The sequence below is a fragment of the Argiope bruennichi genome, chromosome 10 (assembly GCF_947563725.1).
Source record: "Argiope bruennichi chromosome 10, qqArgBrue1.1, whole genome shotgun sequence".
Taxonomy (NCBI): domain Eukaryota; kingdom Metazoa; phylum Arthropoda; class Arachnida; order Araneae; family Araneidae; genus Argiope; species Argiope bruennichi.
This window is the reverse complement of record NC_079160.1, coordinates 53,630,817-53,658,810: the sequence shown is the minus strand read 5'-3', so window position 1 is coordinate 53,658,810 and position 27,994 is coordinate 53,630,817. Positions and strand designations below refer to the sequence as shown.

General features: G+C 31.6%; 1 protein-coding gene across 2 annotated transcripts; it reads left to right on the top strand.

Annotated features, from left to right (window-relative positions):
• The first annotated feature begins 112 nt into the window (after nucleotides 1-112).
• LOC129988464 (cdc42 homolog) lies at nucleotides 113-23,894 on the top strand. 2 transcript variants are annotated; one of them, XM_056096698.1, is made up of 6 exons: nucleotides 113-275; nucleotides 6,758-6,895; nucleotides 6,997-7,127; nucleotides 13,466-13,654; nucleotides 20,340-20,537; nucleotides 23,741-23,894. In XM_056096698.1, the coding sequence occupies exons 3-6, from the start codon at nucleotides 6,999-7,001 to the stop codon at nucleotides 23,828-23,830; spliced, it is 606 nt and encodes a 201-aa protein (XP_055952673.1). In that variant the 5' UTR covers nucleotides 113-275; nucleotides 6,758-6,895; nucleotides 6,997-6,998; the 3' UTR covers nucleotides 23,831-23,894. The 2 variants fall into 2 exon arrangements, with proteins under 2 accessions (XP_055952673.1, XP_055952672.1); XM_056096697.1 differs by lacking the exon at nucleotides 6,758-6,895.
• Nucleotides 23,895-27,994: the final 4,100 nt, after the last annotated feature.

Below are 27,994 nucleotides of genomic sequence, written 5' to 3'. Positions count from 1 at the left end.
CGTATCTGGAGAAATGGATTCCGCTTCTTACAGGAAATTTCATGGCAAAATACTAGGAAATCAAATAATTTATATTTAAAAGCAATGAAGTTCAAAGAGTTCTCTTATTTTCTTTCAACAATGAATTAATTTTTTTGATAATTTGTAAGAGTATTTAAAAAGATATTTAAATTAGAAGGAAATCTTATTAAATAAGAGTTGCTTATAAATTTGTTCTAAACTTATCAATAGAAACACACAGGAATTCTATGTAAGAGATTAAAAGTTATTTTTCGGTAAGTGTCTTTTAGTTTTTATTAAGATTAGTTATAAAAGTTTCTAAGTCTATTACCCGATGCATTTTAATTATTCAGTGTTTAAATAATAAGTGGTAACGAAATAAGTAATTTTTAATTTTCAAAAAAATTAATTGATTATTTAAGATAACCATTATTAAACATCAGGAAGAAATTAATTACATTGTTCAGAATGTTCTATTTATATTTTATTTCTTTCTTGCCTTTATTGATATTTTCATAATTTAATTTTTAATGAATAAAATAATTGAAGAGTTGCATGTTTTTTATTTGAACTTGAAAAATTTGACATAGAAATTCAAATGTATAATCCTCTAAAAATCGCTTTTTGATGTGCAGTTAAAAAAAAAAATATTTTTATCAAAATTTTGGAGATTAAAACATGAGTCTTAAAAGAAGAGGAACTGTTAGAAATTTTCTAAGTAAATGCATTTAATCAGATTCTTGCTATAATTTAGTTTCTGATGAATGATATTCTTTCTTGTGATATTTATCGTGACATAATTTTTCTAGCAATTTACCTTTTACAGATTATGTTTTGAGCTCTAGATATTTAATTAAGAAATTATTTATATCTTTTAATAATCTCACTTTCTAATGCTTTTACTTTAATTTATATTTATCCTTTTTTAGTTTATTATCTTTAATATCTTTCATTCTACATTATTATTATTATTGAATTGTGTAATCAATGTTTCATTCACCAACGCCATTAATTTATATATTTATAATAATTGTCAAATCCAAAGTCAGTTCACCCAGCTCCAATCATTTGAATGATTTCGACAGTTCCATTTCAAAAGTCATTATCCCTATATTTATCATAAATGGTCCACGATCTCTATTTTAAAAAGGTATCGCAAAATATAGCTTTGACAGGGTTCTCCAGCTTCAACAACTAAGCCGGTTTCGTCAGTGTTTATCACCCATTTATTTTATCATTTTGAAAGATAATTAATTAATCAGATTAATTAATTTGTTTCAGCATCATGGCATCGCAAGACTCTTATAATATCCCTATCGAAGATGATAGAAACATTTTATATAGAGCATTATCATGCCACATTTATGGATCTGAAAAAAAGCATTAATTTAGACAATCTGCAAATTTTCAGTTTTATAGATATAACTTAATCATCATAATAATAATTTGAACTTATTCTATTAGCACAAAATACCCAACTACATTGTTCGATATCTTCACGATATTTTTCGGCATTCAGAATATCGTATGACATCATACAATATCTTGTGCTAATAGGGGCTTGCTATTTGATCGCCAAAGACGACTAGTTATTTCTTAAAATTAATAGATGCAATTAAATATTCTTATTCCTTCCTTCTAACTTTATGCAGTAACTTTATACTCGTAATTTCTTAAATTAAATATATGATTCAATAAGCAACAAATAAAATAGTCAATTTTTCAAGAATGCTTTTTTAAAATACTCGACAGAAAAATGTACATTTTGTTTTGGAAGCCAGTTCTGAAGTGTATTCTTTGAGAGAAATTTATAATTATTTTGTACTAAATGATAATTATATTTTAAAATTTATATCGAAATATATTTATTCTTTTTAGAGAAATAATGAAGATTCACAAGTTTTAAGCTGGGTATCAGTGATCATTTTACATCCCGATAATGGAGAGATAACACTTTTTCCGCTCATCTATTTTGATTGATCGGTCACGATCACTCTTCACCAATTTCATACCAGCCCTTTAGACGAAATGCAGCTGAAGAACACCCTCCTCCCCCATATACATCCCAACCTTGTCCTTTCTACCCACATTCAATGTGCGTCCAATCCAAACGGCACATTTAATTTCCAGCATGTTTGATTGACTCAATCCAAATGGATTGAGGGGAAATTAATGCGAATTGTTAATTGATTTGCTAACATTCCAGGTACTCTTCCACTGGAGTATTACCCCTCCCCTATACATCCGAACCTTGTCCTTCCCACCCATATTCAATGTGCGTCCAATCCAAACGGCACATTTAATTTCCAGCATGTTTGATTGACTCAATCCAAATGGATTGAGGGGAAATTAATGCGAATTGTTAATTGATTTGCTAACATTCCAGGTACTCTTCCACTGGAGTATTACCCCTCCCCTATACATCCGAACCTTGTCCTTCCCACCCATATTCAATGTGCGTCCAATCCAAACGGCACATTTAATTTCCAGCATGTTTGATTGACTCAATCCAAATGGATTGAGGGGAAATTAATGCGAATTGTTAATTGATTTGCTAACATTCCAGGTACTCTTCCACTGGAGTATTACCCAACCTTGTCCTTTCCACCCACATTCAATGTGCGTCCAATCCAAATGGCACATTTAATTTCCATCATGTTTGATTGACTCAATGTAAATGGATTGAGGGGAAATTAATGCGAATTGTTAATTGATTTGCTAACATTCCAGGTACTCTTCCACTTGAGTATTATCATTCAGATGGCGTTTTGCTAAGTGATCATGATTAATTAATTTTTTAATCATTTCAATATCTCCCTTTTTTATTTCTTTATACTTTTTTTAGAGACTAAATCGCGTACAAAAGGAAAATGTTTTAAAAGATTTTCGACAAAATACCTTTTAATTTAATATTCGTGCAAATCTGTGCCATACTCAGACATTTTCAGATTTCTTTTTCTCAATATAACTGGACGCAAACGGATTAATAGCAGGTGCCTGAAATTCCGGGCTGAAATAGGTACCCGAAATTAACTTTTAAAAAAATATCTCGATTGATTATTTCCATCTAAAAGTCGTTCATACGCCCTGTTTTATTTTGGCACTTTATTTGCGACAGAAATCCCGTGTAAATGTCTTGTATCCAAAAATGTGTACACACCTAAATGCCGTGCAGTCATGAGTCATAGTTACTATTAGTAGAGAATGTGTGTTTATGCATATTTGTGAGTTTGCGCTCTACAGACTAGACCTTTGATTTACAGAAATTTGATACATGTATACTTCGGAGATTGGAAATACGTGTACCTCGAAGCGATTTTTTTTTGAAATTTTATTCAGAATTTTATTTAATTGAAAAAGCAAATTTTTGGCGTTTTCTCGCTATAATTTCCAAAAATATTTCAGTGCGAAAATGAACTTTATGCCATTTTAAGATTTTTTTTTCCTAATTTCCGAAGTTAGAGTACAATTTTTTTCCTCGCATTCAAACCATTTTCATTGTTTTATTTATTTCCAATATTTCCTTTCATTGTGAAAGCTAGCAAAGAAATCTGTTTAATATCTACAGTTTAATCTGTTTTATATCTATTTCATTTACAGAATAAATGAAAAAATAAAAATAATGTCACGTAATTCTAGAAGATAGATCAACTGGACATTTGCAATTTTAATATGAAGATACGGGACTGGTCATCATTAGACACAATAAACAAAGCTGAAATGAGACAATTCAAATAACACGACTTTAATCCCCAGCTTTAATGTCGCTGCTTGAATCATGGACATGAAGTTACATCTAAACGATTTAAATAACATTAAATATAAATAATATTACCGGCGAATCAGCTTGTTGCCAAATGCTACTAGTAAATATATATATATTATTTATACGCATTTCACAAAATTATTAGATTAATCTAAAAATAAAGCATTAATATGTTTATCAAATTTAAAACATGAAACTAAATTAACCAGTTTATCAAAAAAAGGGCCTTACAATGTGCCCTGATTAATCATCATTTATTTTTATTTGAAAATTTTCCTTTCATCATAAGTTTAGCTCTGAATCGCTGTACAGCATGTATTAGAAAGACAGAAAGAAAGGGGAGAAAGGGGGTCGCAAATTGCGTAAAATGTGCTTTTCGCCCAAGAAATAAACCGCTGCTGGCCAATAGCCTAGCGCCATCTAAGAGCTAACGACTGAACTTCAAATTACGAAAAGGAATATTTCAATAGCAAACGGGTCAACGTACGAAATGAAAGCGACTCCATGTAATGTGTGTGTGCATCGTAAAATAGCTTTAAAAACTTTCACATGAAAGAATCTGTCATCCTTTTGCAAAACCAAACCGGTTTTCTTCTCAGATTATACAATAAGCTTATGATGCATCCGTTAAAAACCGACAATTAAAGTATTTAGCTTATGATCGGAAACCTCCGTTTGAGAAATGCCCCTAAATAAAATACGTGCTAAAAAAACTAATAAATTAAGCGGAAAGGCTCAGAAACTTATTTGTAAGAAATAGATTTTTTTTTCCGATTTCTATAAGAGAAAAATCCATTTCTAAAAAAAAATATTTCAGCTTCCAAAATTATCTTTTAATTTAAAAGAACATCATATAATTCTAAACTCATTGTTGAAGTTGATTGATTATTACAATGAAAATAAACGTCGATTAATTTTTTTCAGTAAATATTATTCAATCTTTTGAAGGTTTATTTAATATTTATCTCAGAATTTTAACCGGTTATCTAAATACTTTAATTAGTTATCATCTTACATTCTAAATGTTTAATCCTTAAAAGCTTTTTTTATTTTTTACTTTTTTATATACGTAATATAGATTAAGTACTGTAATAGACAGAAAATTTCAATTCGAGATTTTGACGAATCTTTACGTTTCAGATCTCCCTTCATTCGAAAAACTCATTTTCGGCATTATTTTTGTCTATCTGTATGTGAACACGATATTTTAAAAACTCTTTGAGCTAAATTATTGAAATATGGTACACAGAAATACTACCAACTTTGTGAATTTATGTTAAGTTTTAAACGAAATACATTTAAAGGAAATTTGTTTGTCTGTCTGTTCGATTAAAAGTGAACGTGATGATTTCAAAATGAAAAGAGGTAAATAAAATATGAGCATGTACACAAGTTTAGCATCTGAAATCATCAAATTTTGGACCCTGTCTAGCCTTCTGCATTCATATAAATACCACAATACACTCCTGGCCTAATGTGACGCAGGGATAGGCCGGATAACAAAAAAGCTGGATAAGCCTTAGGTCTATGGACTAATTCTCTGCTATCAATACCAGAAGACAAAGTTTTCGTACCAAAACTCACTATTATGACACGTATTTTCTCACTTCTTATTGAGTACTGAGCTTTTTATTTATCTCAATTCACGTAAAATGTGAACATGGCCGCGGTCCGGTAAAGCATAGAAGCAGTTGAAGGTAACGTGTCGAGTTAAAGTAGAAGATTCTGTACTGATAGTTTATATACTGCACTGCAAGAATTTAATAGAGAAAAAGTAAGTTAAAGATATAAATTGTTCAAATTTTAACAAATTCTGTACATTTCACTGTTGTATACTTAAAAAAACATTAAGCATACCCAAGAACAATTTACGAATTATGTATATACTGTGCATTTATAATCAGGAACATCAGCAACAACTGAGGTCCGTTACACTGATGAAACAATGAACACAAAGCAGAACGCTGCTCCTTTCCCGTCGTAACTTGTATTTTCCATACGACACCTAGGAGGATCGTAGCAGATGTCTGCTTCCAATGCCTTGGTAATATTGCTAATGCAATGCCTTGCCTTCCTCAATTAATTACGATAAAGAATATTAGGCCGGATCCGGATAGTCACGATCCAGATACTCGGGAGTGTACTTACTATATAAACTCATGAACGGAATGACTTAAATTGATGAAATTCGGTATGTTATCTAGTGACTAAAATTCTATCTCCATGTCAATTTTTTTTTTTATTTAGTCACAAAAAAGCTGTTCAAGATACATAATCACACTATAGATTCTGTAAAAATGTTAAATTCAAACATTTTTGTAGCCAAAGATTTATGTTTCTTGCGCTATTACTATTTTGCGCTAATGCCGTGCAATGTATTTGCAGTTTTATCCAAAGTTAAAGAGTTTAATTTTAATTAAATTTATTTTATACGAGAAGGAGGAGTTGAAGATTATACGAGAAAGTTTCGGGGAGACCACAACCGCTGTTTTATAATCTGATTAGATGACAACTTTTGGTATTGATGATTCGATTATGAATTCATAGAATACTTGCGATTTTTGTAAATAATGTGTGACTTTTTGATTTGAATTTCATCGTCTTCGAGTGAATCAATTTCAGCTTAGAAGAGACAATTCGATGCCAGTTTGATGTGCAGTCATGCCGGGTTTACACTCTGCCAGTTATAAGACAACCAGCAGGCAGAGCGACGGGATAACAGCATGCCGCTGTATTGTATTTTTCCCTTACTACGCATGCGTTTGTAGAATTTGGCGGGGTTTTGTATGGCGTGAAAAATATTAACCACTTATCATAGATTAATTCCGACATTTTTTGCTCTTTGTTCTTTCTGATGTAAAGTTGTGTGTGTGTGTTTTCATTTTATTTGCCCTTTTTTTCTATAGTTTTCCAAATTTAAGTATGTTGACCTTTTTTTTTATTCTACTATGTTCTTTGTGCAAATATCCATCATTTTAATACGATATGCAGTGAAAAAGAAAAATTCAGGGGCTCCAAAACGACAATTTGTAGCCAAGCATGGAGTTCCTGAATCTATCTTATGAAATTGTGCAAACAACCTGGCCTGTGGAATCATAACACATGCACACACTTTCATCTTTATTATTGGTAACAATATTAGAAAATCTATTTACATAACGGTTTTTTTTCATTGTCATTTATCATGGATAATAATATCTAAATATTTTTCTTTTTTTTTACTTTCGCAGGGATGTCATCAAAGAGAAAGATTGAAAAATATCTTAAATGCACAGTAGTGGGTGATAAAGGTGTTGGAAAAACTTCTCTTCTTCTAGCTTATGCGAATAAACGATTCCCAACTGAAATAGATCTTAGGAATGTGAGTATATATGTATATCTGATTATATTTCTTTACTCCCTAATAAATATATCTGCTAATGAAGATGTTATTCTCCTTATAAAATTTTAAACTTGGGCTAAGTTCTGTACACCGAGAGTGCCCAGATTTTTATTTTCAGAGTCCCGCATTAAAGCGTTCTTTACTTCATAATATAATGGAGAAAACCGAATATGCATTTTGGACACTTTTTCAGACTAAATGAAACCAAATTTTGGCATACAATTATAATTGCAGTTGAAAGATTACGTACCAAATTCCATTACTATAAGGCGTTGTGTTTTTGAATTATCACATTTATAAACATGATGATCAAACCTTCACACGTGGAAGAATGATCGGAAAGCTGAAGGAGGGGCGCAGTTTGACCAGTATAGCTGAAAGTTCGGAATCAACAAAAATGTCATTTCGCCCGCTTGGAAAGCCCATCAAATCACAAGTACAGTTATTAGAAAGGTTGGTGGCGGCCTTCCTAGGGAAACAACAGTGGATGACGAATATATCGTCCTGCAGGCGAAAAGATTCCAATACAAGTCAGCAAGCGCCACTGCTCAGCAACTGTGTACAAAAACAGGACAAGTGTTCCAGTTAACTGTGACTAGACGCCTTTACAAATTTGGCCTATTCGGCCATTGTCCTGAACTCTGTATCCTTTTGAAAGTTGGCCATCGGTGGCACCGTTTAGAGTGATGTAAGAAGCACAAAAACGTGAAATCTCATCAGTGGAGTCCTGTCCTCTTTACCCATGAGAGTCTTTTCAGTTCCACTAGTGATTTTCAAAGCCGTTTGATTTAGAGAGAGGTCGGGACCCAGTTTCATCGCAGTAACACCGCGGAAAGAGACCGCTACGGTGGTCTTGGAGTTGTCGTTGGGGAGGCACTATGCTGAACGGGCAGACTGAGCTCCACGGAACGGCACATGTTTTGACAGAGGTTCTGTAACCAGATATCGCTGTTGTAAGGAGGTAAATCTTCCCCTTGTGCATCTGTTTTGAGGTACTATTGGACCAGACTGCTTTTTTATGGATGGCAATGTACGACTACATCGATCTGCTGATGTTCAGCAGCTACTGGAAAGTGAAGATATTACTCGAATGGATTGTTTAGCATTCTCCCCTTTTTTAAATCCTATAGGACATGCGTGGGATGCTTTGGGGAGATGCCTTGTGGTACGATTGCATCCTCTGGGGAACATCCAACAGCTGAAACAGATGTTGATTGAGGAATGAGCACTATTACATCAAGAACTCTTGGACAATCTGGTACTGAGTATGGAGAGACGGTGCGGAGTCGCCATTGCAGTGAGGGGAGAGCATACCCCATACTAAGGAACATCTGCTTATTGTTCTTCCTCTTGGACAGAGAATCATGTGTAACGATACTAGGAGTTCAATAAAACCTTTTTTGTTTTTGTTTGATTCCATACTATATGCATTGTATTCATTTTTGAGCAACTATGCTTTTGGCATCGTTTAAGTACAAAATGCTGTCTCTAATTTCTGAATTTCATGTCTCTCAGATGATTTCGCTTGGAATTATGGCAAAAAATGCAACTGTTGCTTAAGTTTTGCACACCAGTGTATATACACAAAATGATCAAAATTAAAACAGCCCTAGTCTGAGCTCTATACAGCGAACTACTCAGTGAAAAGGCTCCAAAATTGGTGAACATACTATTCAAGACAAGTGCTGAAGATAAAAAAAAATGAAGAAACTGAAAATGTCATTGTAACTGCAATTTCGCACTGCAAGCACAAAAAATTTACGTAAATCCTTGGTTTGCTGCTACTGTTCTCGGCACAAAAGGAATAAAGCTGAGAAAATGTCATTCTTATCAGCGATGGCTTCGCGCTTTGCTTGTGAATTGTTTTATAAAAAAAAGGAAATGCTGCAGCTGCACTTCAAGAGTTTACGCAAAGGCCAGCAGGCACCAAAACCAGATTGAAAATTTTGCTGTACCCCAAATGCAACAGTAATGTCTTGATTCAATTACCTTTCTGCAAGATGAAGCGCCATCACATATTGGACTTTGTGTATAGTAGTTTCTTCGGCAACATTTTACTAATGATAGAGTAATGAGAAGTGCGTTCCGGCAACCTTACCATCTCGTTCTACATATTTTAATCCGTGAGATATTTGGCTATGGGGACACAAAAAATCTTGTTTATCGAGGACGTCTAGTAACCTTGGCAGATTTGAAAGACTGTATGCACGTGAGAAGCATCTCAATCGACCAGTACGAATCCGCTATTGAACAAGCTGGTAAGCATCGATAAGATCCTGTGATTGAATGTTTGATACTTTAGAATAAAACGTGTTACAAATGTGTATTTTGAGTCTTTTAAGCATATTTTTTATTGTACAACACCACCTATCGGTGTTTCTAGAACAATTTTTTTTCAAGTAATCCGTCTCCCCATGTTCTAAATAGCATGTTCACCAATTTTGGAATCTTTACACTGACTAGTTCGAGTATAGAGAGCTCAGAGTAGGACTGTTTTAATTTTGACCACTTTGTATATATATATATATAATGCGCACAACGCTTTGCCCATGTTATTTTGTAACCAAGAAAGCTAGAGTAATTTTGTTTGGATTTTAAGCGGCTTCGAATATGTTGGAAGAAATATAAAGATCTCGAAAGAGTTCGTAAATGACCTATCTAGCTCAGAGGGTGTAGAAATGGTCGGGGGTTGAAATTTTCCTTTCGCTTTAACTTTCTTAACATTCAAGATAGAAAAATAAATCCAATTAGCCAAACTAACGCCTCATTAAGACGATAAACTTTTGTACTTAAAGTTTTTCTATAACTGCAATATCTTAGAAGTAAGGGACTAAAAGTTGATTTTCAAGTAATTCGGTGCGTAATTTTGGCTGTTTCTTGGATCAAAAATTTATGTCGCCAGATAGTAACTTATATGAAAATGAATCTTCCTTTGCCTTCCAGCTTGCCGAGAGGAATTTTTTTATTTGAATTTCCAAAATAATATCTCAATGGGTTTTGTAGTTCTTGGATTGCAAAGTAAATAATATGTTTATTAATAAGTTGTGCGGGCTATTTTAATGCTTCATAATGTGAAAAAAAATTATAAATTGAATTGCAATTTTTAAAGATTGGATAAAAATACTTCTCATTTCTTATTTCAGGAACTAGGTAAATTTTGAACAAACCATTATAAAACCTTCTAAATTAGAAAATTCTTACTTTAAACCAGCGATTCTCAACCTGTGGGGCGCGCCCCCTTAGGGGGGCGCGAGCACACTAGAGGGGGGGGGGCGAGAATACCCAAGAGAAAATATTATTTTAAAAAAAATGATTAACTGACTGAAAGGAAAGCACATATACACATAGAAAACAAAATACATTTCGACATATTTAATAACATATTAAAGTAAAACAACTTACTAAATCAAAACTTACTTAATCAAAACATACTAAATTAAAACAAATTTAATAATTATTAGTGACTTCCTGGGATTATTAGTGAATTCCATTTCTGCAGAGCAAAGTTATTCGAAGGAAGGCTTAATATTAGAAATAGCCACTCTCAATTCTGCCGAGATTTATATTTTGTCTTCACGTAGCCACAGCAGAAAATCCAGTTTCACAAAGGTAGAATGTTGAAAATGGTAATAGAATGCGAAATGCCTTGTCTTTAGTGCAATTAAAATCATCCTCTACTCCTGCCCAAAATTCAAATAGTGATTTGTTACTAAATTGTCTTCTAGTTTCGCCACTTGTAGTGAGGTCTATGAATTTTTCTTCCTCATCAATTGAGAGTCCTTCAGGAATCTTATGAAATGGATTCCTAACTCACTCGTAACTTGCTATCAGTTTGTCGTTAGCAAGAAAATACATTTTAAAATTCTTTGCCAGCATGGCTAAATGATTTTCAGTGGTTACAAAAGCAACTTTTACATGTTCTTCTTCAGCCTTGTAAGTTTTAGTACAATCATCCACATTTGCAAACATTGTTAGATTTCTTTGCTTAAAATTTTTGCTCCCCAATTCCACTTTTCCACAAAAAGCATTAACTTTATCACTCGTATCCAATTTATGTGTATTTGCTCCTTGGAGTTGAAGATTCAAGTTTATTGAAATTGAGCTATTTGGTATGTCGACCAAGTAGCTCAATTTAATCACAAATAAACCATCGCGAAAATTCTTGGCCTCAGGTCTGTTTTCTTATAGGAAAATGGCGATTTCTTCTCTTAATTCATTGCAAAAATTTTTGCAAAATTTTTGCACGTTTAAAATTTTGTTGCAAAAATTGCAAAAATTTTAGACGTGATAACCATCTTGCCTCGCAATAAAATAGTAAAGATGAATGTACTGAACCCATGTCTTTACAAAGTGCAGAAAGGATTCTCGGAAAGATCTCATTTTTATATAATTTACTATGGTTACAACCGTAGTTAACACAATATTCAGAGCAGGACTCATTTCTTTCGAAGCCAAAGCTTCTCTGTGGGTCATGCAATGTGTCCAGACGCACTGAGGCGATTTTTGTTTTACAAGTGCTTGTATTTCTCGGAATCTTCCGGACATTGAACGAGCACCGTCGGTGCATATTATGACGCATTTTTTCCATTCTAAGTTTGCCTAGTTCATAAAATTATTTAAAATAGCAAATAATGCGAGGACTTTTTTTTGAGTTCTATGGTTTGCAGAAAAGTTGTTCTTCTACTACTGACACATCACAAAATCGAACATAGGCAATTAAATGAGCATCTTTATTACTATCTGCTGTTTCATCAAGCTGTATTGAAAACAATTTATCGCAACTTCGAGAAAAGCTGACCCTGTACATCTTCAGCTATATCACCAATTTGACGAGCAACACTATCATTTGAAACAGGTAAGGACTGCAATTGTTTTGAAAAATTATCTCCAAACATAGTTTCTACAATCTCAATTGCTGCAGGCAAAATAAGTTCTTCACCAATGGTGTGAGGTTTTTACATCTAGCTATTTTATATGAAACTTTGTAAGGTGCAATTAAAGCTTTTTTATTCACAGACAAAATTTCTTTAAAAAATTATTTTTGCTTGTTATATGATTTTAATTTCAATTTGAAGAATTCTCTGGGTTTGTTGACCTACTCACTATGAAGCGTTTCCAAATGTCATTTAAGTTTATTAGGGTTCATGCTGTCTGCGGCCAAAATTTTGAGCAAATGATACACATGGGCCTTTCTGCTTCATTTACTTCAGTACTGGTAAACCCAAAATTTAAGCATTCTTGAGAATATTTTCTTGATTTTATTTTCAGAACCATGCTCGTCTGTGTACTTGTTGATGCTTGATTGTCGTCTAATGCTTGCTTACTTCTACTAAAAAATTTATCCATGAGTCTGCATAAATCTGCTGCCGTAAATATTTAATATGGTGAATTGCAATTAACACGAAAACATATATAACATAAACATTCCGGATATATTCGATAGCGATAGAAGGATCGACTCGAATGAGACTGGCTGGAATTGAAACTTGCGTTATCAAACATTTTCCTTCTTCCTGTGAGAAAACATCTGCGCATGCTCGAGACGGCATCGGTCGTGTGGATTCTCTTCCATAAACATTATTTTTTTCTCTTTTGTTTAGTCATGCTCCTGTTTTATTTCTTTTATTATTCGAAAAAATGTATTCCCAGTTTCTAAATTTAGCTCACCCCGTCTAGGTTAACTTTCATTACTCTTTTAACTTTATCTCCCTGTTTGGCTGTCATTTCAAATATAATATTTAAATCTTCCCCGCTTTCATTCGCTTCGTCTGTTCACTGACCGCTTTGCAAAATGCCAGATGTGGTTTCTCGCCAATATTGGCTAGCTTTTACTCTTTTTTTGGCAGTTAAAAATAATTTAAAAACAGAATACAAAATACTCAATATACATTATTATTGTATACTTTTTATTGTAAGCGGGGGGGGCGAGATGAAAATTATGATTAAAAACTGGGTCACGAATACTGAAAGGTTGAGAAACGCTGCTTTAAACAGATTTTGACCAACAAATAAACCTTTTTTTCCATTTTCAAATTATTTCATCTTTTAACTTATATAATCTTCTCTCATAAGAAATTTTTTTTAAATCTATTGTGTTCAAAAATTCAAAAATATAAATATTTACAATTGTGTGTGTTAAATTTGTTCCGCATATAATCATACACCTTAATATAATATATTAATTTTCATAATTTCTGCAACTTTATAAGCAATGCACAATCAATTACCTTACGCTGTATAGTCATATTTTTCTTTTGTACCTTACAACTTTAATATGAATATTCATAATTATTGCATTATTTTCTACTTTTTTTTAGGCCAGGACTTTCTGCCCTTCATTAGAGTCTGTGACAATAAATGTCGCAGATTGGACTGTTGAATTATTCGACATCGCAACAAGTGCTGAATATGAGCGTTTGAGACCTCTGGGGTATGAGAACACTCATATTTTCTTCGTTTGCTTCTCCGTTGTCATGCCGTCATCTGCCGAAAGCCTTAAGACGCAGGTGAGGTTTAGAAAAAAAATATCTCGGATACTAGTAAGGCTTAAGATTTTTCTCAAAGCATGGCAAAATCGTATTAACCTTCGAAAAACTCACCAAAAGTCCGCCATCAAAAAATTTATTATGGTTACAAGATAAGTAGCAAACAGCTTTTTAGGACTGCAATAGAAATAATTCAGATTTACATTTGGCGAAAAAACTTCCTAAAAAAATTCAACTTTGGCGAACCAAATCTTCCAATTAGACATCGCAATTTAAAAAAATTTCAAATTAAAAAGTTGCGGAAAATAAATTCTATATTTCTCTAGAATGATATTTTTATTATTTCTTTTGCATTTTGAGCAATTAAAGGCATATAATCCAAAAGATTAGATAAAATGAAAATATGTTGTAGGACAAAATTGTATTTTACATACATAACCAAAGTACCTTATCATTGTGAAAGATGGTTTAAAGATAATACTTCTGATATATTGATGGTTCTTCGCCAAACTTCTTTTTGAGGATCACTTCTAGTCAGTGTTTGAAATGGAAGGTTATATTCAGCTATAATACATACTATCATCAAATTACAAAATTAACATTACTAAAAGTTATAGCTAACTCTTGATCCCTAATTAAGAAAATTTTGATAACATTAAATTAACTAGCTTCATTTGTACTGTCATTATTTTCAATTGCAGCTTTCTAACTTCAAAACACTCTCTCCAAGAAGCACATTATCAATCTTTAACGTATATTTATGTCAAATTTGGTACATACACCAACACACGCAAACTCATCTTTATTACTAGTAGAGTTGAAAGCAGCTTTTAATATATATTTTACCGTTAAAGTATATAATGCAGTTATTTCATAGAATACCTAGTTATTCCATGAAATAACTGATCGTGTCCGTTAAAGTGTGTAATATGTTATTAATTTGACACTTTAACTAGTTATTCTATGAAATAACTAGGTATTCTATAAATTAACTAATGAGAGACAGTTAAAGTGTAAAATAAACAATTTATCTATAATGAAATTAAACTAATGATAGACAATTAAAATGAAAAAGGAGCAATTTATCTAATTTATGCAGCGTATAAATAGTATTTATGGAAACGTACCATAAAATAATTTGTTACAACAAGGATTACTAAAATGACACTTGGAATTACAAAGAACATTATTTCTAAAACAAAAACGTTTTTTATTTCTAAAACAAACAAACAAAAACATAAATGCAGTATGGGTGGAAGATAAATGTATTTGTCGTGCGAGATATATGATATAGATTTTACACTTTAACGGGCTGCAGATCGTTATTCTATGAAATAACTAGTTAAACCATGAAATACAAGAGAGTTTTACACTTTAACGGACACGATCAGTTATTTCATGCAATAACTAGGTTTTCTATAAAATAACGGATTTCATACTTTAACGGTAACATATACATGCAATATATTAAACGCTAGCATTTATAATCATCGAAATTTTTAAATTGTTTGGCCTAATTTTGTATCATGCATTAGCACTTTTAAAATTTCAATACCCTCACGTGGCATATCATAACTCTATTTTTATCATTCTTTCGGACTGAATTCATTTAATAAAATTTTATTCCACTTAATAAGTCTATCAGGTTTATACTTTCGCCGAACCAATTTTAAAATCATATTTTTAAAAATGTCTTAATGGACATTTCCTTTTAACTTTTCACTTTTTTAATTGCAGATTTTTATCCTTTTTTTTGTTTCCTATGACTGCTATTTCCATATCATTAGCTTCGAAATTTCATACTTGATTGAATTTGAATAATTTATTAAACCAGCACAGAAAATCTGAATTACAAATATTTTTAAATAAAACAGATATAAACATGGAACATAAATTCTGCACCAAATCAAAAAATAGTTCTGCAAAAGATTAAAAGAAATAACGAAACTAAAAATATGTTCGAAATATATGTTTATTTTTACTCACGATCTACACGCTTGTTGCATTTTATTCCATAAAATTTATTTAATTAGATATTGCTAAATTTGTAATATTTGAAATTCTATTTTTAGTAGCAGTTTTTATTAAGATTAGTTTTGTTATTACATTATTATCTGAGACTGGACTGTTTTTAAGTTGTCTTTTCTTTGCATTCTCTTGTAAAATAAAATTTTCTCTCATAAAAAGGCCAATATGATCCTAGAATTTCAATGTTTCTCTATTAGTCAGTGATATATTATTAGTTCCAAGCTTCTTCACATACAGTGGGTAAAAAAAGTATTGGCAATTACCTTAATTTATTCATATTGACAAATAAATAAAATGTTATGCAATTTTAGCCGTCTTAATTAAATACAAGACATCTTAAATATATAAAAATAGTAAAACTTTTATTTTAATTTACATTTTCTACGATTTTTTCTTTCAAAATCGAAAATTTGCATGTCAAAAAAATAGTGGCAAAGTTTTAACTGCTATGCAAATTTTGTTACATTGAAGTCACGTGTTTCGACTTATAAGAAACTATACCGTTATAAAGTCTGCAAAACTACTCCAAAAGTGTCTATGCATTATTTTGCGATTACTGCTGTAAAATGACTTCGAAATCGAAGGAGTTTGACGTTAGTGTTGAAAACATGATTATTAGGCTCAGAAATGAAGGCTTAACATATCGTGCTATAGGAGTGCAGTTGAATATAAGTTTATTTACTGTCAGAAGTGTTGTAAAAAAGTTCAAGGAAACAGGATCAACGGAAAATAAGACTAGAAGTAGAAGACCTCGAATATTTTCTACAAGAGAAAAATGTGCCATTATTAACAATGTTAAGAAAAACCCTAAAATAAGTGCACCCCAGATAGCTAGAGATGTTGCTTTCACTTAGCAAAAGGCTTTCAGCGTACAGACTGTACGGAATGTTTTACACGAGGGACGTTATTATTGAAGGGCAGCTAGAAAGAAACCATTCATCTCGCAAATAAATAGGAGAAAGAGGTAAGATTTCGCAAAATCCCACGTTGATTTATTCGAAGAGTTTTGGAACACAGTTATTTTTTCCGGCGAATCAAAGTTTAATATTTTCGGCAGTGATGGACGACGATATGAGTGGAGGAGGCCAAATACTGAATTGGGAGAGCAACATTTAACTGCTACTGTAAAACATGGTGGAGGCAGCGTCTTAGTTTGGGGCTGTATGGCAGCTAATGGAGTTGGCAATCTGTATTTTACTGATGGTATTATGACAGCAGGTACATACATTGACATTTTGCGCCATAACTTAAAAATCAGTGCCCAAAATCTTGGCTTAGGAACATCATTCGTTTTTCAACAAGACAATGACCCCAAGTATACAGCGAATCTCACCCGTGAATGGCTACTCTAAGTTATTATTGCCTTTTAAATAAAGTTAGTTAAAAACCCCACCTCAATCGCCTGACATCAATCCAATTGAAAATTTATGGCACCTGCTGGATCTAGAAATCAGAAAACATAAAATTCCAAGTAAAGACGGCCTCAAACGTTTACTCTTGCAAGAGTGGCACAAAATTCCCAACAGTACAACAAAGATCTTCGTTTCCTCTATGAGAAATAGATTACAAGCTGTTATAGATGCAGAAGGTATGCATACAAAGTACTAAACATATACCGATTTTGTTTTCGCTCATAATTTTGTCAGTTTCATAATTTTGCCAATACTTTTTTTATCATGTAAATTTTGGATTTTCTCGTAGATTTTGACTAAAAAAAATATTTAAATGAAAATTTCGTTATATTTGTTTGTCTTTTCTCCTTCTGTAATCGCTATGTTAAAATAAAATTTGTAAACATACTTTGTTAGCAAATATGATCATTTATAGGCAATTGCCAATACTTTTTTTATCCACTGTATGTATGATATAATAACATAAAATATAAAAGAGCGGGAAAAAAAGAAACAATCAATTTATTAAAAATAAGAACGATTTAAAAATCACAGTTAAACTAGTAAAAAAAGGAACATAAACAGTTACACGTACAATTACAGTTAAATGTCTGTTTTTATATTAACAAAATTACATTTAAACTTGAACTTCAATATAAACAATAAGAAATATAGAGACGAAGACTGTTATCCTCTAATCTTAAAGAATTGTTTCAGCAAAATTAAAACTAAGCTTCTGCTTTTATTCGTTTAACTAAATTGACTGGCCAGGGTGCCATATTTTGGTGAAGATCAAATATACTAGAACCAAATACCTCGAGTTCAAATATGCTTCCACTTGGCAGAGCAAAGTTGATAGCTCTTCGAAGTTAAGGGCTGCATCCCTACAGGTTCGCAATTTTTTTTATCTGTTTCACTGCCTCCTCTCATATTTCTCCAAAATGAGGGGAGTAGGATGGGATGAAATACGATCTCTTAAATAGGATATCTATATAATCTTGGGTAGAAAAGGACTTAAAAAATACCAAAAGAAACCTCCAATTGATTTTCAAGGGCAGTAAAATTTTTCCAATTATCAATCAGATATCCGATGGACAATCACTTCGACTTATGAAGTGCCACAAGATTGTCAACAAAGCCTGAGATGAGAGGTCGAAGACGACATCGAGTTGTACATTCTTGGTACACATGTAAATGATACAACAGTTGAACGATTTTAATCTCACTTTATTTAGAGACAAATTGGATTTAATTAAAATTGACCAGCAAATTCCATTCCAACTTTAGAAAAAGGTTGTAGTAATACTGTGAAAGGGCAAATTATATGGCTGAACTCTTAATTTTTTACACTTTGTGCAAAAGATGTCTCTAGGCGTATATTGGAATGTCCATTGGCAAACCAATATTTTTTTCGAACAAAGAGAGGATTAGCATAAAAAATGTCTTTCATGAAATGATCGAATCAATAACTTCATCACTACATACCGAGATAGCAGAAGAATTGGATGTTTTTAATCAAACTTTAAAGACTGACATTTAAAAAGACATCCATTTACTTGAATAGTGACCTCAGGATAAAAAAAAATTAAGAGACAATAGTCTGTAACTCCTGGCCTGGTTAAATGTTTTTTATGCGTATTAAAATTAACATTATCATAGATAACATTGTTAAATTGCAACTGAACGACTACTTTAATCGCTATTAACAAAATTGGGCCTCTATGGCGCCATCTCTCGATAAAGATGCAACAACAGACATGAGCCAAGGTTAAGATTAAAAATATTGGTTAACCGCAATCTTTAGAATAATAATTCATTATAGTTGAAAAATATTAAAACTTCTTAAGAGAATTGAATATAAATATTTTATAAAGTAAAAATGTATTGCTTTTTCTTCCCTATATATATAGAACAAATAAACGTATATGAAGCCAGGGATTCTGGTGTCCAAAATTAAGATCACAAACAAGGTCTTTCGTATTAATTCAAAATTGCTACAAGTATTATTAATAAAAAAATTTCAGATATATATTTTGAAGAATAGGTAGCATCATGTTAGCATCCAGCTTTGAATAAATGAATTTTGGCGTAAGTTTTATAGCAGAAAACGTGATCTCCTAAGTACTTGCGATTTTTGGCTACAATGTTGTGAACATTGCGTTAAAACACCTAAGTTTGACTAATTGCAGTGAGAATTAATTCTCATAATTTCTTAAGTGATTCATAGAGATGGAGAGTAGGTTTGAATCTGGGCTTATACTTCGTGTCCTCTCCCGATTTTGGGCCTTCTCGTTCGTGAACCATGGGAAAACCTTTAATGTCATCTCTGATGTCACGATCCTGACATATACTTTTAATCTTTCTGCTCAGTTGTCTATTCACTTTAATTATTGAAAAAGAGACCTTTTTTACTGTTTCATAGTTATGTGATGAAAAATGAATTTGTTGTTTAAGTTTTCCACACTATTGCATGAGTCTAATTGGCTGAGAAGCTGTATTAGCTTCGCAATAATATTTACTAAAAATATATTTCACTAAGCCAAATAAAACATTTAGATTTCAATATCGACATTTAAGGATTTTTGTTTGTGATGATTTCTGCTGTCAGGTTTAAGAAGATCCTGTATTTTGGCAATATGCCAAAAGATACTTTAAAAAGTTCTTCAGATGATTTCTGTAATTCAATTTCATTTGCTGTTTTTTTATTATTTATTTATTATTTTTATTTTTTCAAAACAATTTTGAAATCTTCCTTCCAATATACTTTTACAACTAATCGCAGCTGCTTTCTTTTCTGCTTTCCGCAGGAACATAAAACCGCTAATAACTCTCGTTTAATTTTTTGTTACTTAAAATAAAAGATTAATTTAAATAATTGTATGATTTTATCCGACAAACTTAGAAGGAGGATAGTAGGTGTGGAGGATGAGAAATTGCCATAGAACATAGGGTCTCAAACCTATGTAGCAAAATATATATTACAAATGAACATGGGGTCTCCAACCTGTATAGCAAAATATATATTGCCAATGAACATGGAATATCAAAAATATTAACAAAGGATGTGATATTGAATGGAGTCAAAACGGCCAATAATAAATAGAAAGATAGATATTTAAGGAATAATTCGAAGTTGCGACCGCAAAGGTTACGGCATAGCCGACACCGACGGACTAGGACCTATGTTCTATGATGATTTTTCATCCTCTTGATGCTTACTTACTAATACTCCGCTGAATTTCTCAATCGAATTTGGCAGAACCTTATATAATATGCAATTCTTTTAGTGGCTTCCAGAGATAACTTTTAATCGTCGGAAAGCGCGGTACATTTTGGTTGGAACACAAATCGATTTACGAGATGACGAAGTGACAATTGAAAAAATGGCTCAAAACAACCAAAAACCATTCACAGTTGAAGAGGGCCAGAAGCTGGCTGAAGAGCTTAAAGCTCTTAAATATCTTGAATGCTCTGTCTTAACCCAAGTAAGAAATAATATTTTTTTTCTTTCTCTTTTATTTAGCTTGAATAAGGTTATGAATGATGTGAAGATGAATTTTCATTCCGAATTTTTCATTTTTTTCTTAATGGGCTAGAAATCTGAATTTTCGCGTATCTGTGCATTTTAAAAAGTAATGCGGTTCTTGTGTTAAACTTCTTTATGCTCACTGAGTACGAAAACTTTTATTAGAGAAGAAAGTTTCGTATCGAATGCACTAGAAAACGACAGTATGAAAGCTAGCCTTTAAACGGAATATTCCTTTAGAACCATCGAAGCTGGAATTTTCGTTAATGATGGAAGTTCCACATTGTTTGTATATGAAAATGACAGTATGAAGGAATGTTGTCAGATAAAAATCACGAAATAAACAAAAATTTCATGAAAAAATAAGTCCAAACTTTCTTAAAAAATAAGGTCAAAACTGAAAACATGTATCACTCAATCTAATTATTTTTAAAAAGCAGTTCTATCATGTAAACAAATCCTATTTGATTAATATATGTGCAATACTCAATTAATAAGGAAATATTAAAGTGAAAAAAAAATTTAAAACTTCCGCATAAACACCACTTGAAGAAGAACACGACGCTTAACAACTTACCTCAAATCTCCAAATTTAAGCAGAGTGCGAAGAAAAGAACACCTGAGTTTAGTTTAGTTATATTAACTAAACAAGTTTAAAGTAACACTAGGGTTATTTTGGGACGGACCTTGTAATTTTGAATCGCGGTCAGATGATGAGGACGACACCTCAGCTGGCACCCCTTTCTCCACGTCACACCAGCGGAGGACGTTCGGCGCGGGCGGTTTAACATGCACCAGACCCATTTACACGATGGTTTACGTTGGAATCGGGTCTCGAACCTGAAACTCTCCGGTTCTGAAACGGAGATCTGACCATCAGGCCACCGTGGCAACCAAAAAGCGCCTGAATTTTTTCAACCAATAACGAATATGGCTGATTTTTTTCTTTTACATCTGGAATGAACATGGGACTATATAAATTAGTTAAGTTTGAAAATAAATTCTTTATATTCATTATTAACAAAAAAATTTAATTTCTTTCTTCTTTTTCCAAAATTTGATAAAATAAGATATTCTGGTAATGTTTATTAAGCAACAAAATTCTCTTCTTTCCAATGCTAAATGAAATGGCTGCATCAGTTCACGTGTCAATAAAAATGTAAAATTTTTCTCACACAAGATTAATTTTTAAAATTTATTTATAATTAATAATAAATGCTATTCCAAACTCGTGCTAAATAACTTAAAGTAAAAAATTATGTATATTTCACTGACATCGATTTTATATTCATAAAAAATATTTACAATGATAAAATTTGAAAAATGCACGTTAGTACTGATGTCACCCTGTTGTCCTGTTCATGTTTCCCTATTGTCCTGTTCATGTTGTCCTGTTCATGTTTCCCTATTGTCCTGTTGATGTTGTCCTGAATTCGAGTGACTTTTCAGACGATAATAAATTTAAATTATTGCACGCACGTGCTCGAACGCATGTATGAATGTATTGAGAACACAATGAATTTCTTTTATTTTAAAAAAATCTTGCTGGTGTCAAATAATCTCATTCTCCAAAGAAAAAAGCTTTCCATAAACTTTCAATGTCTTTTTCATTTTTACACTAATATTTGAAGGTTATCATTAATTATAGCGAACTGATCTGAAATTAGTAATATAATAAAAAAGCTGCTTCCGAAATCCCATAGAGGATATGCCAACATTTAAATATGATTTGACTAATTGTACTACGAAAATATTAAATAAAATACATCAAAGTTCCTTTAATCAAATCAACCAATGCGTAACTGACGACATTTATATAGTATTTATTCCAAATTTAAAACAGCTATATGACTAAAAAATTCTGTTAAGTATATCTGTTGTAGCACTCGATTTAAAGTTATTTTAACGTGTGATTATAACTCACTATAAATGTAGAAAAGTCGTGAACACATGCTACGAGCGAAAAGGTAGCATAGAACAACACTCATTATCCACTGTACTTATTTGCTTTTATAAGAAAACTTAAAACATAACATTTAAAGGGTGTCCCAAAATTAATGCAAGATTTGAATTTGCCACCATTCGTGGGTAAAGGCTTGGCAACCCTATTAACAAACATTTGACAACTGATAGTTTAGGGTTAGTAAAAATGGAACGATACACGACATGCAACAACGTGTTAACGCACGCTTTGAATTCAATAGGAAACACAATTTATTTTTTTTACATTGCTATATTTTTATTGAATCGTTAAGTACACAGGATAGGATTTTATGAATGGAATAACGCATAGTACAGATGGCTTCCACGGCTTTGCTGGCACATACGCACTCTTTTGTCGAAATTTTTCATGACCAGTTTGCATGCATGTGGCTGAATTTCGTTTATGCAGCGTTTAATTTCCTCCTTCAATGCACGCGTACTTTGGGCATGACGGCGTAGATTTTTGACTTCAAATAATCCCATAAAAAGAAATCCAATGGTGTTAAATAACACGATCAAGGGTGCCAATTATCAAATTTTTCAAACTGTGGTTGCCAGTCTTTCATTATTTTTGAAATATTTTTTAACAATGAAAACACGTTGTTCTATTGTGTAACGCTCAATTTTTGCTAACCTTAAACTTTCAGCTTCTAAATGGTTTTTTATTGCCATCACTTTACTACACGAATGATGGCAAATTCAAATCTTTGCGTTCATTTTGGGACACCTTTTATATCACAGGAATACTTACAATCGAAGAGTTAGGAACAAATACTGAGCGGGTAAATTATCAATTCGTATGCTTACGGAGTTTGCAAATGCATCAGTCTAGTGCTTCCTATAACTGATAAGATTTTTCAACTGTTCTAATTAATATCATTACGGAATTTTAATATGTATTTAAATTTTCCGTATAGTGACATTACTATTAAGTTATGTATACATTTTTGAGCGACAATTTGGTTTCTATAAACCATTTAGAAAACACAGCATGATTTATTTTCAAGTTACGTCTATCGATGTAGTGATAATGCCTGTTTGATGTCACTTAATCTGAATTCAAACTTAAGATGTATTCTCAGAGTCAAAAATCTGAACGATGTTTAAATTTCAGAATTTTTAGATATAATTTTATATATCCAACCTTTTCGGTGTAGATTTAATTAATCTTTTTTTCAGGAAGGCTTGCAAGAGTTAATGGAGGAAGCAGTGCATGCAACTTTTTCAGCTCCAAAAACGAAAAGGAAACGTAAATGCTTAATCTTATGAACTTCTTGGAGCATTGATGTTATGGTACAGATTATTAATATGATATTAAAGGGAAAAAGATTTATTTTCGTATTTTTTAATTTTTCGTAGAATTTTGTTGGAGTATTCGAAGATTTTCTCTAATAAATTAAAAAGGATGAAGATTAACCCATAACCTCTTCACAAGCAATGAACCACTTATTAAATTTATACCAACATAAAGATGAAGGCAAAAAAGTAAAGAAGTCTGGAATATAAATCGAAGTATGCCAAAATATCCTAGAGGTTATCACAAAAATTTTCATCTTCTAAATACTTTGAACATTTTAATGTTTGGGTGTCACTGAATCTAAAGATAAGTTTTGTGTGATTACAAAAGAAACATACAGAATAATATATAGCAAAACTTATGTGTTGCTGCCAAAGATTTGTAATTTTTGTATCGTGAATTTAGTAATATATCAGCTATATCATAGAATGCTTTCTAATTCCTAAACTTAGGTTAAAATGTCCAGATTTCCAACTGTCGTATTCTGAATGGAATTTTTAAGTGCCAAACAACACTGTCTCGTAACAAATATAATAAATCAAAGAAATAAAAGCATTTCGAAGACACTTTTTCTAATGTTGCCTCCAAAAAAATTGTAAATTTTTACGTAGTGAATTCAGTAATATTAGCCTAGTGTAATAGAATACTTTCTGATTCCCATATTTAATGAGAAGTCTCTAAATATTACCACTTGGAATATACTCACTGCCAATTCCATATGTCAAACAGATTTGTATCAAACCAAAATGAATAGATCGACGAATTAAAAATTTTTAAAGATAATTTTTCAATTTCAATTTGTTTAAAACGTTTTTTTTTTCAATTTATTCGAATTTCGTATTTTTAATTTAGTAAACCATTTTAACAAAATAAGCGAAACAATTTTTTTTCCAATGTAAAGCAACAAAAAAAGTTTCGATAAAATGAGCTTTTAAAAAATTATTTGTGAAAATTAAAAAGCAGTTACATAAAAAGTATCAAATTAATTTCAGAAAATTCGTTGCCTTAAAATAAATGCATTTTTTCCAAATATCAAATATACACTGAGCACTGATTTTGAATAAATAACTAATATTTCTTCTTACTATTAAATCAAATCTAAATTGAAAAAGAGAATTAAATTAATACAAAATATTCTCCTCCTCCAAACGTTAGAGAGGAAACAAATTTTTTTAGTGCCCCTTTCAGAAAAAAAAATCACCAGCTAATAATACACATTTGATAGACATTAAATCTTTGATATATTTATTGGTTGGCTTACTGAATTTAAAAGCGGCTATTTTCTACAATCAGCTACAATAAACAAATAAATAAAGCCACCATTTTATTTTATTTTATTAGAAATAAGTTAAAAATTAAATCACATCTCTGATCTTTTACAGAGATAGATGAAATTTCGTATGTGATCTTGTTGCTATAATTGTCGTTCTGTGTCAATTGTTGGTTTTGATAGGTAAAAAAAAAGTCGTTAAAAACGCAAACTCAGTGTCTCAATAAACAGAATCCATCTCCCTTATTTTCAACAGTGAAAGAAATTCGTGGAACTAAATATTTAACGAACACTGAAAAACTCTGTATTATATTGCAATAATAAAAACATTTGAAACTTATCTCAAAAATAAGATGTATTCTTTATTTAAAAATATAAGATACTCAGCTGCCAGTAAAATTTTCTCTTTAACAGATGATATTAGTTCTAAGAAAACAGCTGAAAGCTGCATTCGGAAAAACCAGAAATGCCAATGTGTTCTTTTAACAAAATTAACTAAAAATAAGGTTGGCTAAAGCTGATTGATGACACTGAGAAAAACATTTGTCATTGATTAAGATGTAATATTTATATTTTATTAATTTTTGAACTATGAAGCGAAATGCAATTGCAGATTTCTTCTGCCACATCTACTTTTTAGACTACGAGGGATGCTTCATATTCCTCGAAAGAAGCAGAAAATATTAAACAGATTATTATAATAGACAGAAAGAAACATAACAATAATCTTCTTGAATATATTTTATATATACTAGTTTTGTTCTTACAAAGGTATATCATTACTTTTCATCAATTCATGCCCAAGTCATAGCACTTAACACTTAACTGGGGAGGTGAAATTTTAGGACTTAACTGGGGAGGTGCGGTCTACGAGACCGCATTTCATTTACACTCAAATTAAATTTTCTAATGAATGTATTAGTATGAAAAACTGCCAATATATTTTGCAGATATTTTTCTTGATATATAGATATGTTTTAGAAATTTTCAAAATATATTATGGTAAAAAAAGTAAATGCATTGGAACATACATTTTATTGTCAAATTACATGTAACAATAAATAATATTCTTGCAAAAGCATATTACTTTTTACTTTTTAAATCATATTTATTTTTACAGTATATGAATGTATGACAATATAATGTAAAATTCAAAAATTATATGAAAAATGAAAAGATTGACAATGGGTAAAATTGGCCCTTTTTTATCGGTTTGTGTGACTTTCACAGCACGGTTTTCTAGGGCATTTTAAACATACAGGTTAAGAACTAGTATAAAAATCAACCTATAAATTATGTATATATATCTCTTGGTATATTAATATATTTTATAAATTTTTTAAAATACATTATCACTAGAAAATTAATTATGATTGAACATACATATCAAAATTAGTTGAATCCGAACTTTCATCGAAAAACTTTTCTGTATAATTATCCTTATCACTATAATCATTTTCTGCTTCATTTAAAAGTGTCTGGAGCATTGCTTCATAATAGGATCAGTAAATTAGATGATATTTCGGGGCCCAAGTTTTAGCGCCATTTGCTAAGCCTTGTTTATCACTGGAACACTAAGGGGGAGATGCGGTCTCAGAGACCGCGCTCGAAGAAATAACTGAATTATTTTAAAAAGCATCTGCTGAAATCGGTTGAAAAAGTGCACGTGTATTGAAGGTCACAAAACCGGAAGCTACAGGGTCAATCCATTCAAGTGAGCTAAAAATAGAATAGGGGTGATAGAAAATCCATCGCTAGCGGTCTCACAGACCGCACGTCCCCAGTTAAGGGTTAAAAATTTCAGATTTATATAAAATTTCGGCTACTCTTAAATGTTGTCAAACTATTATCAATATATAGAAATGTGTCACTTTTATATAGATAAATTAAATTTTGATGATAAAATTTTAATAAATTTTAATATTTTTTATCATAAAATTAAAAGGAAGCTACAGGGTCAATCCATTCAATTGAGCTAAAAATAGAATAGAGATGACAGAAAATCCATCGCTAGTGGTCTGACTGACCGCACGTCCCTAGTTAAGGGTTAACATAAAAATTTGAGATTTTAGCTTAACTTCAATTGCAATATTTAATCTGTGCATACTTTTGCCTTAATGCTTAAGATGCAATCAACAAACATGTGTTAATCGCTTCTACCTTGATCTCTCTCTTTCCCCATCTCCAAATGTTGATGGAATTGTCATTAATATTTCGCATGAACGTATAAAGAGGACTAAATAAAAAATGTATCTTGATATCTAAGTTGCACTCAAGCATTTTGAAAAACTGAATATTTCAAGACAATTTCAATCTAATTCTTCTCTCTTGCGTTCCTTGTAAGTCCTTGACAATGGAATTATACACCCTATAGCTACCATTTGTAGATTCATTTGAAGGAAATATTGCAGTATAGTGAAAACCAGTTTCCATCCATATCATTCTTGGTTGGGTGCTATGTCTCTATAAAGCATGAAGCATTTGTTGAATTGCTTTCAAATAACATATTCAACTGCCATATTTGCTGTGATTTGAAAGGATAACTCTTTCCATAGGATTTCAATTTAGACTTACGAATTCAGCTGCCTTTTATGTGTATAAGACAGTAAAGGAAAGATTTTGCACTTTTAAAGACAATGACCCACTAACAAAATAATATGATGCTGGAGAAAAGAATGTATAAAATCCATTAATGATACAGGTAAAGAAAATACTCTCAACCCCCTGAACTCAAAACTTACATTATTGAAAACTTTTGTGAAAACCATGGGCAAGAGTAGGTCAGACTTCAGGTACTTAACCCTTTAAAGGGCTATTTTTTTCTACTCATATTATGTTAAAATATTTTTAGGCTTGAAATTAGAAT

What these genes read in the sequence shown, in the direction of transcription:
- LOC129988464 (XM_056096697.1), top strand. Translation starts at nt 6,999, where the DNA reads ATGTCATCAAAGAGAAAGATTGAAAAATATCTTAAATGCACAGTAGTG. An exon ending in CCGAAAGCCTTAAGACGCAG is followed by an intron (nt 13,655 to 20,339) that starts GTGAGGTTTAGA and finishes CAATTCTTTTAG; the next exon opens with TGGCTTCCAGAGATAACTTT. An exon ending in AATGCTCTGTCTTAACCCAA is followed by an intron (nt 20,538 to 23,740) that starts GTAAGAAATAAT and finishes TCTTTTTTTCAG; the next exon opens with GAAGGCTTGCAAGAGTTAAT.